We start from the raw sequence: 15860 nt of genomic DNA on the forward strand, positions 1-15860 counted from the left end.
TCATAGCTCCCGGCTACAGATACCCATTTTGTTTTCATTTCACGTGAGAGTAAACGAAGGGGAAACAGCAAAATCACTAAACATTAACACGGCTCACATGGAGACTACCCACTATAAATCAGACTGCTCTGCACATCAGCCCGGATCTACGATATTTGTGAACGGGTCAATACTGAAAAAAATCGAATTTTCAAAATTATGTTCATCTTGTAGCGCACATCTTTCTGAAAAGTCTGAAACATAGAACATGTGTGTTCAAGGAAATGTAAGACATGTTATGAGGGTTGGAATTTGAATAGTGGCAACTATTTATTAACAACCGATGCAAAAGAGTTACATGTTTGCACCTGTTAGTGTCCTTCAAAGTAGTCATCAGCATTGTGTAGAAACCATTGCCAGTTATGTGGAAGGTGAACTACACCATTAGCAAAGCCTGTTCTGTTGATGGTGGGAATGGAGCAGTCTACTGCCTGTCGACTCTCTGGAACAGTTCTCAAGCAAATGCCACGAAGTGGTTCCCTCATCTTCGGAATCAAATCAAAGTCACAAAGTCCGGGGAGTATGGTGGATGGTACAGTACTTCTGAGTCCCATGGACCAAACAGACCAGCCACAGCTTGCGCTGTATGTGCCCGCGCATTGTCGTGCAAAATGATGGATGGGCTGCGCAGAAAATGTGGCCGCTTCTTTTGCAAAGCTGGTCGCAGGTGATGCTCCAGTAATACTGTGTACTGACGGTCTGCTGTGGAGGAACGTAATGTGTTAGGATAACACCATCACAGTCATCCACGACAATCACCATAACTTTGGACTGCTCCATCCGCACCATCAACAGAACAGGGTCTGCTAATGGTGTACTACGCCTCCCACATTGCTGGCAATGGGTTCTACACAACGATGGTGACTACTTCGAAGGACAGTAACAGGTGGAAGCATGTAACTCTTTTGCATCGGTTGTGAATAAATAGTTGCCACTATTTAAGTTCCAACCCTCGTACTTTGTCTTATGTGTGCCAAAGTGCAGTGCCACGTCTCTTCATACAGCATTCTTCAGTCGCACATCACTGTATTTCGCTCTGTAAAATTTACACGTGTATAGTTTGTAATGGATGCCATCAAACTATGTGGAAATTGAAATCTCCTGTGGTGCCTCTCCCGCTCCCAGTAGGGTGGTTTGACAGCCTGCCTATCTTTTTTTTAATGTAATTAATAGCGGATGGGATTATTTGTAATCAGGAGAAGAAGAACTCTTCAGAAAATTTGCACTCTTTGTTGCCTATTAGCTAATAACTTACTGTTTTGTGTGACACAACCAATAAAGACAAGAGACATGCAAGAAAGTACACATTTCTTCAATCCTTAGCTCCTAGCATTTTTTACTCTCTAATCTTGCTATAGCTTTAAATGGCATGCTTTCTTTTCTGCGCAAGAATCTATTACCTCATCAAAGTTCGTCAAACATTTTGCTACATGAAAAATCGAAATGTCGTTATCTAATACTGAGAAAGTTATTAATACAAATAATACCCATGACTGGTGTGGTTTCTCGATCTGATTACGTCTATTTTGTCACTGTCTGCTTGATAAAACAAAAGAGGCCTTTCTAATATTGCAGCAATTTTGTAACACACACCAAATAAACGAGACTGTTTTGGCACAAATGGTCGTTTTTATCACACGACAGAATATAATTCATGAAGTACCAATATCAAATGCCTATTAGGTCTACTACAAGCAAAAAAACTTTATGTTAGGGAATAGTTTCACATTTCATTCATACGCACCAGTTTATCAAGCAGCCAGGGACTGTACAATTGGTCCTTAATAGTGTAGCGATCTGGTCAAAAATTTTCTGTCAAAATTTCATTTTCTTGGATACACCAAGAAGATCTACGTAATCTTTCTCACCCCTTATTCCTGAAGTCATTTATTTCCTCTGGTAGTCTGAATCTATGGATTTCACTAATAATTATAACAAAGCTGATCATTCGCAAACCCAATCAATCACATAATCAGACAGCGATTGGCATTGATCCGTTCGGCTTTACTCCACTCAGCTCGTATAGCCCTGTCCCCTTTTGTCTGCAAAAAGTTTATTTCTAGATGCTACGAGGATTCTCCTGACAGACACATCACCTACACTATGCACGCATTCAAAAATCAACTTGTGATTCATTCAGAAATCAACTTAAAATGTGTTCAAAAATGTTTAACAACCAACAGAGATGTGTGTCAAAACAATATGAATAATCAATAGACCAACGTGCGCTGGATGCTAGGCGCTTTGGGAAACAAGATTTTTTCCTCAAGAAGAACTGCACCACAAGATGATTAACATGAATTTGGCACCCCCTTTTCCTGGTAGCATCTAGCTGCTTGCTGCAACTGATTGCATAGCCAACAGCCACATTCCTGTAGCCAGAAGCGAGAGTATCTACAAGTCAAACACGACTCAACTGTGCATGTGCATGCGCATGAGCCCGTTCGTAACTGCTAAAAGAATCTAATGTAAACAGTTGTGACTTCACACGCTCATGGGAGGCAATTTGTTATTATGAAGCATTGCATAATCTTCCTAAAGCCTCCGACACATTTTGCTGTTGGCAGACGCTTGCATGAGCACTTTCCTTTGCAATTTTCATTTTTTTATCTCATTTATGTTTTATTGTTGAAGTAGTATTCTGCAGTGGCAGGATACAGTAATATCCTTTGTGAGAGTATCGGTTCTTACCAGTCAAAATTACAAAAATTAAACTGAAAACTAAAAGAATGAAAAATTCCCAGAATTCTACAAAATTCCCGGGTTTTCCCGGATGAAAAAATTCCTGGGTTTTTCCTGGATCTCCTGGTTGTCGTGGGTCATATACACCCTGACCTCCTCTGTGGTGGAATGACTGGAACTGATCGGCTGTCGGACCCCCCTCGCGCACGCACGCACGCACTCTCTACCTATGCCCCCACATGGTGCCACCAGTGTTGCATTTCAGAGTATGACATGTGAGAGATGGGAGAGGGATTGGGGGTTTGTCTCTAACAGTTTGGAGGGGAGCAGCTGATTTGCCGGCTAGGAACACCGGCAATGAGGGGTGGCAGACACACGGGCTAGGAACATGAGACACGGTTGTTAGAGTTGGTGGGGAGTGGTGCACACGCAAAGTGATGCGGGCACGTGAATTGGGAGGGGATGACAGGACAGAAGAAGGGGAAACTTTTGGGTGGAAAATGTGGGGACAGTGGGTTATCGGAGATTGAGATCAAAACAACTACAGGAGGTGAGGATGAGTTGTATGGGTAACTTACATCTGTGTAGGAATATCAATAATGTACATTAAGAAAGATTGCTACTTACTGCAAAGAACATGTGTTACGTTGCAGACAGACACAACTGAAAGACACTTACATAAAGCTTTCGACTACAGCCTTTATCAGCAAAAGAGAAACATACGCCCCTCATACATACAAGTAAGCACACCTCAAGTGTAACTATCATGTGGGATTCAAGCAGCAATCTGGAAGGGGCGGTGAGGGCAAGGCACAGTATCACATGAGTGGAGAGAGATGAACATGTCTGGTGAAGTGTACAGGAACTAGAATACCAAGAGGAACAGCGTCAGGAGATTGTGGGGCAGGGAGGTGGTGCGGGGAGGGGGGGGGGACAGAGGAGCAGGCAGCGATGGGCAGGCTCATTGGCAGAGGACAGCAAATAAACAGGATGGGTGATGAGAATGAGGAGGAGATGATAGGACAGAGGCGGCGGAAACTGTTGGGTGGAGGGTGCGAGGACACAATGTTACTGTAGGTTGAGGCTGTGATAATTACGGGAGTGAAGGATGTGTTGTAAGTATAATGCCATCTTCACAGTTCACAAAAGCTGTTGGTGAAGGAAGGATCCAGATGGCATGGGTAGTGAAGCAGCCACTGAAATGAAGTATGTTATTTTCAGCTGCATGTTGTGCCACAGGTTGGTCACTTCGCTCTTGGCCACAGTTTGGCGTGGCCATTCACCCTGGTGGACAGCTGGTTGGTAGTCATACCAATATATAAAAACTGTGCAACAATTGCAGCGGAACTGGTAAATGACATGGGTGCTTTAACAGAGGCCCAGTACAGGGTACGGTAAACCTGTAACAGGACTGGAATAGGAAGTGTTGGGTGGGTGGTCTGGGCAGGTCTTGCTCCTCGGTCTTCCACAGGGATATGATCCTTGTGGCAAGGGGTTGGGATTGGGATTGGCACAGGGATGGACTAGGATGTTGTTGAGGTTGAGAGGGCAACGGAACATCACTTTAAGAGTGGTGGGAAGTATGTCAGATATGATGTCCCTCGTTTCAGGGCATGATGATGGGTAAACAAAGTCCTGGCAAAGGATGTGGTTCAGTTGTTCCATTCCAGAGAGGTATTGGGTGACAAAAAGGGACACTCCTTTGTGGCTGATTCCTGGTGTGTGGTGGGAGGATTGGGGTTGTGAGGGGAAATGGAACAGGAGATCTGTTTGCAGACTATGTCTGGGGGATAGTGCCTGTTTGTCAAGGCCTTGTTCCTCTTTGTCCATCCCTCATAACAGCTGAAACCTGCCTAGCTCACCTTTTCAACTTGCCATGTCCCCCAAAATTTCCTACCAATTCTCTACCAAATACAGAGCCAAAACATTCCTGTAACACGGTTGTTAACCTTTCCACCAAAACCCCCTGCTTCACAGTAGTTTCAATCCTATCAAAAGGCCTCACCTTTAGTCCTATACCCAAATTTAACCATGCTGTACTGCCAAAGACCCACTCGCCTTCTCTCGATTCCTGCAATGGAAGCACTTTTTTGTCACCTATTCCTCCAACCAAAGCTACCATAATGAAACAGCTACGGAAACTGAGCACGTTGTGTTGAACTGCATGTTGCGTCCCCAGGTGGTCAACTTTGTTCTTGGACTCAGTTTGGCGGCGGCGATTCATCTTCATTGACAGCTGGTTGGCATTCCGCAAACTTAAAAATACATAATGAATGCATCCACAAAGCCTGATTTCTCTTGCTCTTTCTAACTTTATTCCACTTGTGATGAAAAAGGAAGGAGAGCCGCACTCACTTCCAACAGCATGCGTTCGTCCATTTTGTGGCAATAATGTGGCCCCATGTGAACACTTCCGACCCACAAATGTACAGCAACAAACATAGCTGGGCTATAGTGGACAGTAATGTTGAAGTACATGTGGTTGTAGTTCATGTGCCTTGAATTTAGCCTAACAACAATGTTGAGTTCAAATATAAACAATTTTTATGGCTCATGTAAACTTACTTTATGATTTTAACTTTTACGGGTCATTAGTATTATGCTCTCGTTAACATTTTCTGTACTCTACAGCAAACTACATGTTACACTGGATGGTTTACTTACATCTATGTTCTAAATCTAACCCTTCTTTTCATGCACTGCAGAATTTTTATATTTGATGCTTACTTTCCTTTGTTTGTTTGGTCATCAGTGTATTGACTCCTTGTAGGGAGAAAATAAATGATTTTGTTGTCCTATTTTTCAGTACATTAAAGACAAGGGTATCAAATCCAATAATTTCAGTGAATTTTCCTTAACATCAGGAATCAACAATAGCAAGAGATGAATGAATTAAATCTATGCTCTTACGTTCGTCCATATCTTTTGAAAATCTTTGCAATATTCTTCCTGCAGGTGTTACATCAAAGAAAGACACTGGGCATCTCATCACTTTTCTGAACATTGTATCATGTAATCTAGAAGAACCTGGAAGATGTTCACAAATAAAAAAATCAGTAGTAGTCGATCTCCAATTGCATACTTTTCATTTTGTGAAAGTTGAAGATAAAGACACTAACCATAAAGTAGTTGTCTTGCTATACCTATTCCTTTTATCATCCCAAAAACCATCATTACAACAAATGTCATGCCATAAATCAACTGGTAAAACCATAGAAAAGGATTGTCATTCACAAACCCTTTCATATTGTCAAATGTTTGATTGTAATTTGTCACATTATATATTCGTTCACCCTGAAAAAGAGAAAAATCCAACCAAATTATCATAAAAAAGAAATGCATTTGACAGAAACTAGCAGTTTTACACAAATTGACAATACACAAAACAGAAGTAACGAACTGTCAAAGGAATTTTTTTCTACATCCTTAATTATCATTTTATAAAAATTGATAATTTTCTGGACTTCATTTAAATATTCCTTGCCTTCTGTCCATATTCATTAGTGTATTTAATTTCAGAGTAAAAGAACACAAAAAGATGGAAGCAACTTGTATCTTATATCTGCCTTACTTTGTTTCAGGTGACTTATGGTCACTTTTCTTATTCTAAGCAGCCTTAATCAATTCCACATCAGGCTTGGCTCCCTCTACATTATATACCACAATACCATCCTTCTTATTTCTTAATGTCAAAAGGCTTGATACAATTTTACCAGTAGCTTGGTGCAAAATCTGTTGATAAGGACATATGTCCATAACACAGGGTTTCCCAAACTGTATTCTGCAAGAAGTACGTGCTCTTTCCAAAAAGTACTAATGATGTGATGTTTCTTTTTTGACTTTTTCTCTTGTTTTTTGAATTTTTTAAATTTTTATGTTACTAGTTATGATTTAGAATTGAAGTAATCACAGAATAAAACTAGTTTCCTTATTTTTAAAAATTTTATCAACTTTCAAAATAATCAAGATAAATGCACCAGCATTCTCAAAGTGTTCCAGCAGAGGAAAAGTTTTGCATTAATGTGTCATTCAGTATTCAGTCCACGTCATAATTTTATGAACAACAACTTGATGGGAAGGAGTCGAAGAAGGGGGGAGGGGGAGGGGGGGAGAGAGAGAGAGAGAGAGAGAGAGAGAGAGAGAGAGAGAGAGAGAATTACCTCTTTACCATCACCTTCATCCAGCCATATTTGTAACCATACACCTGCGCCCAGTCTTGACAAAGTGAACAGAAGCACGAGCAGAAGTAATACAAGCATGATACAGTATCCCCCACAGTACTTGGCATACTTGAGATATGCCTTGTATCCTGCTTGTGTAGTGGTATGTTCTTCATCACTTATGAGTTTTCCAGCCAGATCATCATACTCTGAAAATACAAAATATATAAGCAAAATTTTTTAACCTTAGTAGTTCATAAAAATGATTGACTATTAGTAATGCCTTCTGGAAGTCAAGGAACATGAGCTTTGGTGCGATCTTACACATTATTTCTTCTTGTTCTTAAAATCTGGAGGAAAAATCAAATTAGAAGCTAGCAAGCTTTGTGGGATGTTACAAATATTAATAAATTCCACTTTATTACTGCTATAAGTGGGATAACGCTTTCCTTTAAGTTACACTTAAACCTAAAGAGGTTTCAATTAGTATTTGTTGAATGTCAGCATCCAGTTATTTAAGTACGAAGGTGCCTCGCTAACTGTTCTGCATTCTGGCGGAGTGCCTCAAAACCCAGACATCTTGGTGTCTCATTGAATCTGCACTCAATGGTAGTCCTGCCACTGTGCCCTCACTGCTGCCTGATGTAAGCACTGTGAACCAAGTTTAACAAAAGGGTGGCCAGGGAAATAGGGTTTTGTCACAAATAATAAGACTGAACTGGCAATTTAATTTAGAGGTGCTTTTTGTCCTTTCTGAATCTGTATTTCATACTAGCAGGGGTGTAATAATTACTGTTGTGTTCAGCAAACTATGTTTTGTGAGAGCGCAAGAGAGACACTGATATCTTGTAAACACATTAATGATACATCTGCAGATCATGTTTATCACTTACCTATAAAAGACTGGTGCTTGGCCCAAAGAGACACACAACAGAAAACAGTTAACAATGGCTTTCAAGCTCTTGCTCTTTTTCTCATAAAAGTACACACATTCACACACGACCACATAGACACCCAAACATACGAGCTCACCACAGCAGCTACCTGACAAGCACAATGATAAATTTCGCTGATGTGCAATGAATGTTTTGTGGCTTACTTGCCTGAATACATGTTCCATCAAGCACCTTGAATTTTCCATTCAAAAGCCAATTACATATGAAATTGCTCACGAATTAAATTCACACTTTTTTCTAAAGCATAATTATTATGTGAGGCTTTCCCGGCATATGTGTTGCTTCCAGGGCTCTTGGGTGGACACCTGAGAGCCCTGGAAACAGCGTAATTATTCTTTTCGTCATTGTTATTGCATAATTTCTAATTTCTCAAAGAAATACAATAAATATAAAAAACTAACCTTGGAACTTGTTTTTTACTAGCACATATTATCCTTTGAAAATATCAAACACACATGCACCAGTAAAGTTTTAAATAATGACACAAATGGATGGTCTCGCAGGACCGAAATTTTTCTAAGCGGCTGGCCCTCAGTGTTAAGTTTTGAATGAGAGTCTAACACACTGTTATGTAAGAAGTTCATCACACATTCCAACACGTAACATAATTCATCTTGTGTAAAAGGAAATTTACTTTGAAAGTAATGATCTGCAATCATCATTCACAATATTTTTCCGCGACTTGTTATAAATGTATACCGTTGAGACATCATGCTCATAAAAACGGGCCCATGAGAAATGGGCCTCACAACAAGCTTGTGATGTCACACTAGTCAGCTTGCCCGACACACTTCATGAAAACCCTTGCAGGACCCTTGTGGATATCAATCTGTAATTGAAAAGGTACCCACTGAAGATCTTAATTTTTGTGTGTGTTGTCGAGAGCTTACATGCATTTAAATGTGCCATCAATAATTATTAGACTCATCTGAAATAGTTACTCGCTCCACGCAGGAGATGGCTGCTGTGACATGCCCACTACAGCCTGTCTTCTCATGGGCTTCTCATTGAAATTAGGCCCACTAGAAAAACAGATTGTCATGAAGTACTGCATAGTCTTTGACACATTTTGCTGTCAGCAGGTGCTTGGGTGTACACTGTGTTTTGTTGTTGTAAATGGCACATTTTCTTTGCAACTAAAGTTTTTTTGGTGTTATTCTCTTGTTTATGTTTTACTGCAGTAGTATTACTCTGCAGCAGTGGACTAAAGTACAATTCTTTATTAGAGTATCAGTTCTTAGCAGTCAAAATTACAACAATTTAACTGAAAACGAAAACAATGAAAAATTCCCAGAATTCTAAAAGATTCCTAGATTTCTCCCAATGAAAAAATTCCCAGGTTTTCCCAGATTCCCAGGTTGTCCTGGGGCATATACACCTGAACATCATTTCAGAACTTGTAAAAGATTGACCGTCCAACAAATGTTCAAACGTGTTCTTGAAATTTAGCCATTATACAAGACAAATTTCAACATCACAGGAATGAAAGAACTTAATTTAATGCACAAGGAATAACACAATTAATCTCGTATTGAAATTAATGTTTATTAGATGCTGAGAAGTTAGCAGCAGTATGCAAACTGTCTCAAAAAAACTAGAAAGGGTCAGTCTCTAAGAACAACAACCATAATAAAATCATATTAATCAAGGAGCACTAAACCAAAGAAAACATAGCACCTCTGGAGGACAGCACTTGAACTCTTCGACACTTGGCATGTGTACAACAGTTGCCAGCAACTAGTGATTTTGTCGTTACAGCAGCTCCCTTCGGGAAAGCAGAGCGTCATCCAAGTAGCGCGCAGGAAAATGGACTCATCGGCTGCTTGAGCTGGTGCACGTGTTCCAGTACAAGGTGCCATGGTGCAGCAGTAAGTTCTTCTTGGAATACCTATGTAGGCTCCACTCAGTCCAGCGAGACAGCACACAGCTTCTTGTTGAGAAGGACATCAATGGTTCTTTCATCTCTACCATTAAACCTGTGTATGGAGGTCTCAGTGGTGGTTTCAGGTCATCTCCATGTAGCACCACGTGTGTGCATAATTGTAGCTCGCAGTGAACATAGGTGGGTGAAGTGACATGACCTGATGCTAGATAAGGTAAGATTTGAATGATCTGTTCCCTGAGGTGAGAAACAAAATCTGCGTGCTTAATGTCATCTAGGTGGATCAATCAATTTGCCTAGTAGTCGACAGTGCTTCTACATAAACTAGCTCAGCTGGCAAAGAGCCCAGGTCCAGTTGTTATGTGCTTCGCAGACCAAGTAAGCCCAATGGTAATGCTGTAGCCCAGTCTGAATTATGTCATATCAGCATAGTCTTCAGAGAATGGTGCCAGCATTCTATTATTCTATTACTTTCCAAGTGGCAGCTTGCAGTTTTATGGTGTATAGCGTCACAGATTTGTTAAGCTGTATAGACAGGTCAGATTCAAATTAACGTCTGTGGCCCACTGAGATGTGCAGAAGGCAGCAGAAATGTGCTATCCATGTGGATATGAAGGTTGAACCTAAAGTCTTTGATAAAATGTTAATGAATGGCACTGTTTCCAGCTATCTGGTGAAATGTCTATCAGAGGCAAAATGGCTGTTGGATGGAACCAAATCACATCAACACAAAACGTGCAAAATGAGCGATCATGTATGGAAAGTCATCTATTGGTGCATGCACATGGAGATGACTTTTGCTGTGTTGACAGTTGATGCATGTTCATGTCCATTCCCAGTAGTCTTTATGGATGCCTGATCACACACAATGGTTGGTGACTAAGCAAGTTGTCGGTCGGTCTGCAAGGTAGCCGAGATCGTGTAAGCTGTCAAATACATGTCTTTGAAATCGTCAACAAATCGAACTTCGCAGCCAGATCATCATAATCCGCGTGCGAAACCACTGGTGATGACAATCTGTTATACGACACTGTCACTGCACTTATTGGTGAAGGCATTATCACGTTAAATTTTTTGTCTGCTAACTCAGCCACTGCGTCCAAGGCCACATCAGTTTGCAATGCAATAATGGCTTTCACTTTAAGTGGAAGATGGCTGTTCCACAAGGTACATAGCAGGCACGGTACCAGTATCAACTTTACTCCCTAGGTGCCTCAAGTTTTGTGACGGACTCCTGTCATCACTGTCCTCTAGCATTAAAACTTGCCAAATATGTTCCCCTTGTGAGGCAGGTAGCATATGAATCAGTTCTAATACAATTTTTCATGAGTGTCTTGTCACAAGAGAGGCTGTGATTACACCTTCAATTCCTGTGGCAAATTTGTGGTCTAGTTGGCTTACCACAATTGTGAACTTATAAGAGTCCAAAGTACATCCTGCATAGCGAAAGTTGGCATCTGCCTGCGTGAACCACAGCACTGGACTGTGCGATCAGAATAGCTGTAAATGCATGGCAAGCTGAGACAGTGCAGGTCCAGTTTCCATTGGTGACTGGGTCATGTTAAATCTTTTCTTTCGATGTATAATGTGGCTAAATCATGTCAGGTTCACCAATTTCAGAACTTCTAGAAGAAGTTCAAAAATACTTCAACAAATACTTCAGCACAATCTTGATATTTAGCCGTAATGTAAATTCTGACATCACAGGAAGGGAAGAACTTTATTTAATGCACAATGAAGAACACAATTAATCTTGCATGGAAATTAGCATTTCTTAGCAACTGAGAAGTTAACAGCAGTATGCGAACTGTCTCAAAAAACTAGAAAGAATAGGGCTCTAAGAACACAAAGCCTCTAGTGGATGGCACATGAACTCTTTGACACTTGATGTGTGTACATCAGATGACAGCAACTAGTGATTTTGCCACTACAATTATAGGCAAAGTGATATTACAGTAAAAACTTTCAAATAAGAGACAGTTTCATGTTTTACAGATACAACGAGGAAACCACAGCACATGTAAATATGTAAAAAGATAAAAAGGAAGGAATGCCTACTGTGATTCAAAATACTGACAAAGGTTAATGCTTTCAGCTACTACTATCCTAGTGATCAGCTGATGAGAAAGACAGTACGTTTAAGGTCTTCCAGTTGAACTAAAAATTCAATTTTAGTAACACTTGGGGAAAAAAAGACACTAGATGAGTCTTTGAAATGTGCTAGAAATGGAATTGTTGACTTGCCTGACCAATTGGAAACACACTATCCTTTGATCACACTGAGGGTAAGTTGAGATCAGGCACACTTGTACCCTCTCAGGGTGTATACACGGGCAAGAAAAAAAAAATTCTCGGATTTTTTGGGATTTCCCAGTTAAAAGTACACTGTCTCCCGGGTGCAAATACACCTTTTCCGTGTTAAGTGACGGTATACTTTTCCTCGGAACTGTGAAACTTATCAATCCACTGAATTGTTATGGTCTTATCGATCGACGTAGAATTTCCCTGCACTTCACAAAATGAAACTTAGGTCGAAAAGCACACAAATTTGGAAAGGTCTGTGCAGCAACATGGATGCTGCATAGTTTCATATTACAAAAGTATAAATTCGAATTCCACCAAACACCGCATGTTACTTTCCAAAGCATTGAAATCAAGAGTGCGATGCACTTTTGTAAGCCAGTCATAGCTCGTGTCACATGATCTCGCCAGCCGATAACGGCAAATATTCAGAGCAAAGGACATGTGATGAAATAGGAAAAGTTAATGGTTTAAATTAATATACATCGTGATGCTACAAGAAAAGCGAAGTTTTCACAAATAATATTGGTCTCGACGATTAATCAGCTGCAAGAGAATCTAAGCTTTCGCACATAATGTTGATCTTTTTTGCATGTGTTAAACTTTAAGATACATCACACAAATGTGCCACTAAAATGTTTAATAATGACATAAATGTCTGATCATCTGGGCTCGAAATTCTTTTAATGGTCATCCTCAAACAGTTGATTTTTAAATCAGTTCATCTTGTGTAAAAGAAATTTACTTTGAAAGTAACGCGTTTTGAACCATCATTCACAATATTTTCCCGCGACCTGTTAGAAATAGGTTTGTTTCAGCAGTTGCCACTGAGCGCCAGATAACAGGTGTCACCGCACATGCGCAGCTACAATGACACAGGTAGGTCTAACACATTAAAAGATCTTACATTATGTGATAAAAGAACCAAGACATCAGGATACTCCAAGAGCATCGGAATTTCGTGAACCATACTAAAATCACAATTTGGCTTAAAGTGCACATTCGTATGTCCAGATTTAGATGAAAATTTTCTTGGAGTACCTGAACTGTATTATCTCCTGTTTGGTTCTTTATTATGATATAATCCCACACGTGCTAGCAGATGAAAGCATGCACTTGAAATGCAGCGAACATTTAAAAGTAGTCAGTAGTGTGGAATTAACACTTCCTTTGAAATAAATGGATTGCCTCAGCGGAAAAGAGTAATAAAAGGCAAATTCCTTTAGCAAACTGACAAAAATAACTTCATTGTTCTGCAAGGCGATTAACGCCTGACTAACAGAAAGGTGGAAATAAAATAAAATCTGAAACTAGTAACGGACAGCAATTAACAAAGAGGGAACAGCAAAATCACTAATGTAAACATGAGTCACGTGGAGACTACCCACCTCCCCACTACAAATCAGACTGCTCTGTCCTGGATCTATGATATTTCCGAACTGGGACAATACTAGACAGTGACGTTCTCCCTCCTGTCCCCTTCCTCCAGCTTTTGAGGTAGGATGCAAAAAATTAAATCGACTTTTCAAAAAAAGTTCACTTCGTAGCACACACTTTTCTGAAGAGTCTGATACATACATGTAAGACATGTTATTTGGTCTTAAGTGTGCCGAAATGCAGTGTCGTACCTCTTCACACATGGTTCTTCTATCGCATGTCACTGAATTTCGCGCTGTCAAGCCAGTATGACATCCTGCCCCCCCCCCCCCCCCCCTCCCGGCATGTGTGTGTGTGTGTGTGTGGGGGGGGGGGGGTAGCAACTAATACTGGATGGATCGTTTGTAACTCTTCAGAAAATCTGCACTCTATTTGCCCATTAGCTAATAACTTGTTGTTTTGTGTGACATAAAATTAAATATAGGATACATAAAAAAAGTAAAGACAAGAGACAAGCAAGACAGTACACATTTTTTCAATCCTTATGTCCTAGTGGTTTTTTCTCTCTAATCTTGCTATGGCTTTACAGGGTGTATTTTCCTTTCTGCGAAAGAATCTATTACCTCATCGAATAAAGAAACAAAATGTCATTGTCTAATACTGAACAAGCTCTTAATAGAAAAAGTATCCAAGGCAGGTGTGGTTTCTCGAGCTGATTATGTGTATTTTGTCACTGTCTGCTAGGTAAAACGAAACAAGTGTGTCAAATATTGCAGCAATTGTAATACACCCACCAATGAACGAGACTGTTTTGGAACAAATGGCCATTTTTACGACACGACAGAATATAATTCACGAAGTACCAATATCAAATGCCTATTGGGCCTACTACAAGCAAAAAGCTTCATGTTAGGAATAGTTACATATTTCATTCATATGCTCCAGCTTCTCATCCTCTTCTTCTGTGTTCTAACAAACACTCTCGTCATCAGTAATTTTGTAACTATTTCTGCTAGTGTCAAAATTTATTCTCCGGGTAACTTCACTGACACTGCCGCAATCACCAGTTTAGTTATACTAGATATATTCTCCTGTTAGGCATTATTATGTGTTCCCACAATGCATTTTCTGCACTACTCCCAGAAGAGAACTTAAGGCCTCCTAGCCAGGGACTGTACAACTGGCACTTACTAGTGTAGTGGTCTGGCCAAAAACACTCTATCAAAATTTCATTTTCTTGGATACACTGAGAAGATAACATGTAATCTTTCTTACCTGTTATTCCTGTTAGTCGTTTACTTCCACTCTGGTAGTCTGAATCTATGGCTTTCACTAGTAATTATAACAACGTTGGTCACTCACAAACCCAGTCAACCTTATAAACAAATATTGGCATTCACCTGTTTAGCTTTATTCCACTCAGCTCATATAGCCCCGTCCCCTTTTGTCTGCAGGGAAGTTTATTTCTAGATGCGACGGGGATTCCCACTATGCACACATTCAAAAATCAACTTATGATCCATTCAGAAATCAACTTAGAATGTGTTCAAAAACTAACAGGGATGCGTTTCAAAATCTGGGCCTGTTGCGCATGAGTTAATCAGGCAGCTTCGGTGCGCCAGTAAAAATTTTCTGGGTAACATCTGGCTGCTTAATGCTACTGCTTATACAGATAACAGCCACACTTCTGTAGCCACAAACGGGAGAAGTTACTACTCATACGTGACTCAACCGTGCATGCACATGAACCCATTCACAACTGCTCAAATGAACCTAACGTAAACAGCTGTGATGTCATTCACATCGGAGGCAATTTGTTATTCTGAAGCACTACATAGTCTTCCTGAAGCCTTTGACACATTTTGCTGTTGGCAGATGCTTATATGAGCATTGTGTTTTGTTGTTGTATATGGTGCATTGCCTTTGCAAATTAAGTACCCCCCCCCCTCCTGATTCATGTCCTATTGCTGCAGTATTATTCTGCAGTTCTGGGATACAGTAACACCATTTGTTAGAATATTGGTTCTTACCAGCCAAAATTACAAAAATCTTATTGAAAATTAAAGCAATGAAAAATTCCTGCAATTCTAAAAAATTCCCAGGTTTTTCCCGGTTTTCTCCCAGATGAAAAAATTCGGGGGTTTTTCCCGGATTTCCCAGTTGTCCCGGGGTGTATACACGCTGCCTCTTCTAAAACTAGTGACAGTTTTTGGATGTCATGGTATCAAATGACACTATTGTAATATGAGATGGAGGAACTACTTTCGGATTACAAAATATTTGCTTGCTATTAAAGTACAAAAGTTGCAGAAAGTATTACACATAACAATATCTGAGAGACATATTAGAGTACTGTGGAAAGATGAGGCTTGTCATTCCCAGTGGTAACAAAATATGAGGAAAGCTATTTTAATAATGCCGAAGAAAGAAATTTTTTAATTAAATTTTATATTCACGTATAGT

General features: G+C 40.0%; 1 protein-coding gene across 1 annotated transcript in view; it reads right to left on the reverse strand.

Annotated features, from left to right (window-relative positions):
* Positions 1 to 15860, reverse strand: part of LOC126088199 (ATP-binding cassette sub-family C member 5-like) — a 274779-nt gene that overhangs the window by 67526 nt on the left and 191393 nt on the right. Inside the window, exons 16-18 of the mRNA XM_049906328.1 lie at positions 6882 to 7090; positions 5841 to 6015; positions 5632 to 5748 (exon numbers count right to left, since the gene is read on the reverse strand). Of these exons, the coding sequence (XP_049762285.1) occupies positions 5632 to 5748; positions 5841 to 6015; positions 6882 to 7090 (501 nt within the window). The remainder of the gene's footprint in view (positions 1 to 5631; positions 5749 to 5840; positions 6016 to 6881; positions 7091 to 15860) is intronic.

The sequence above is a fragment of the Schistocerca cancellata genome, chromosome 1, assembly GCF_023864275.1.
Source record: "Schistocerca cancellata isolate TAMUIC-IGC-003103 chromosome 1, iqSchCanc2.1, whole genome shotgun sequence".
Lineage (NCBI taxonomy): Eukaryota > Metazoa > Arthropoda > Insecta > Orthoptera > Acrididae > Schistocerca > Schistocerca cancellata.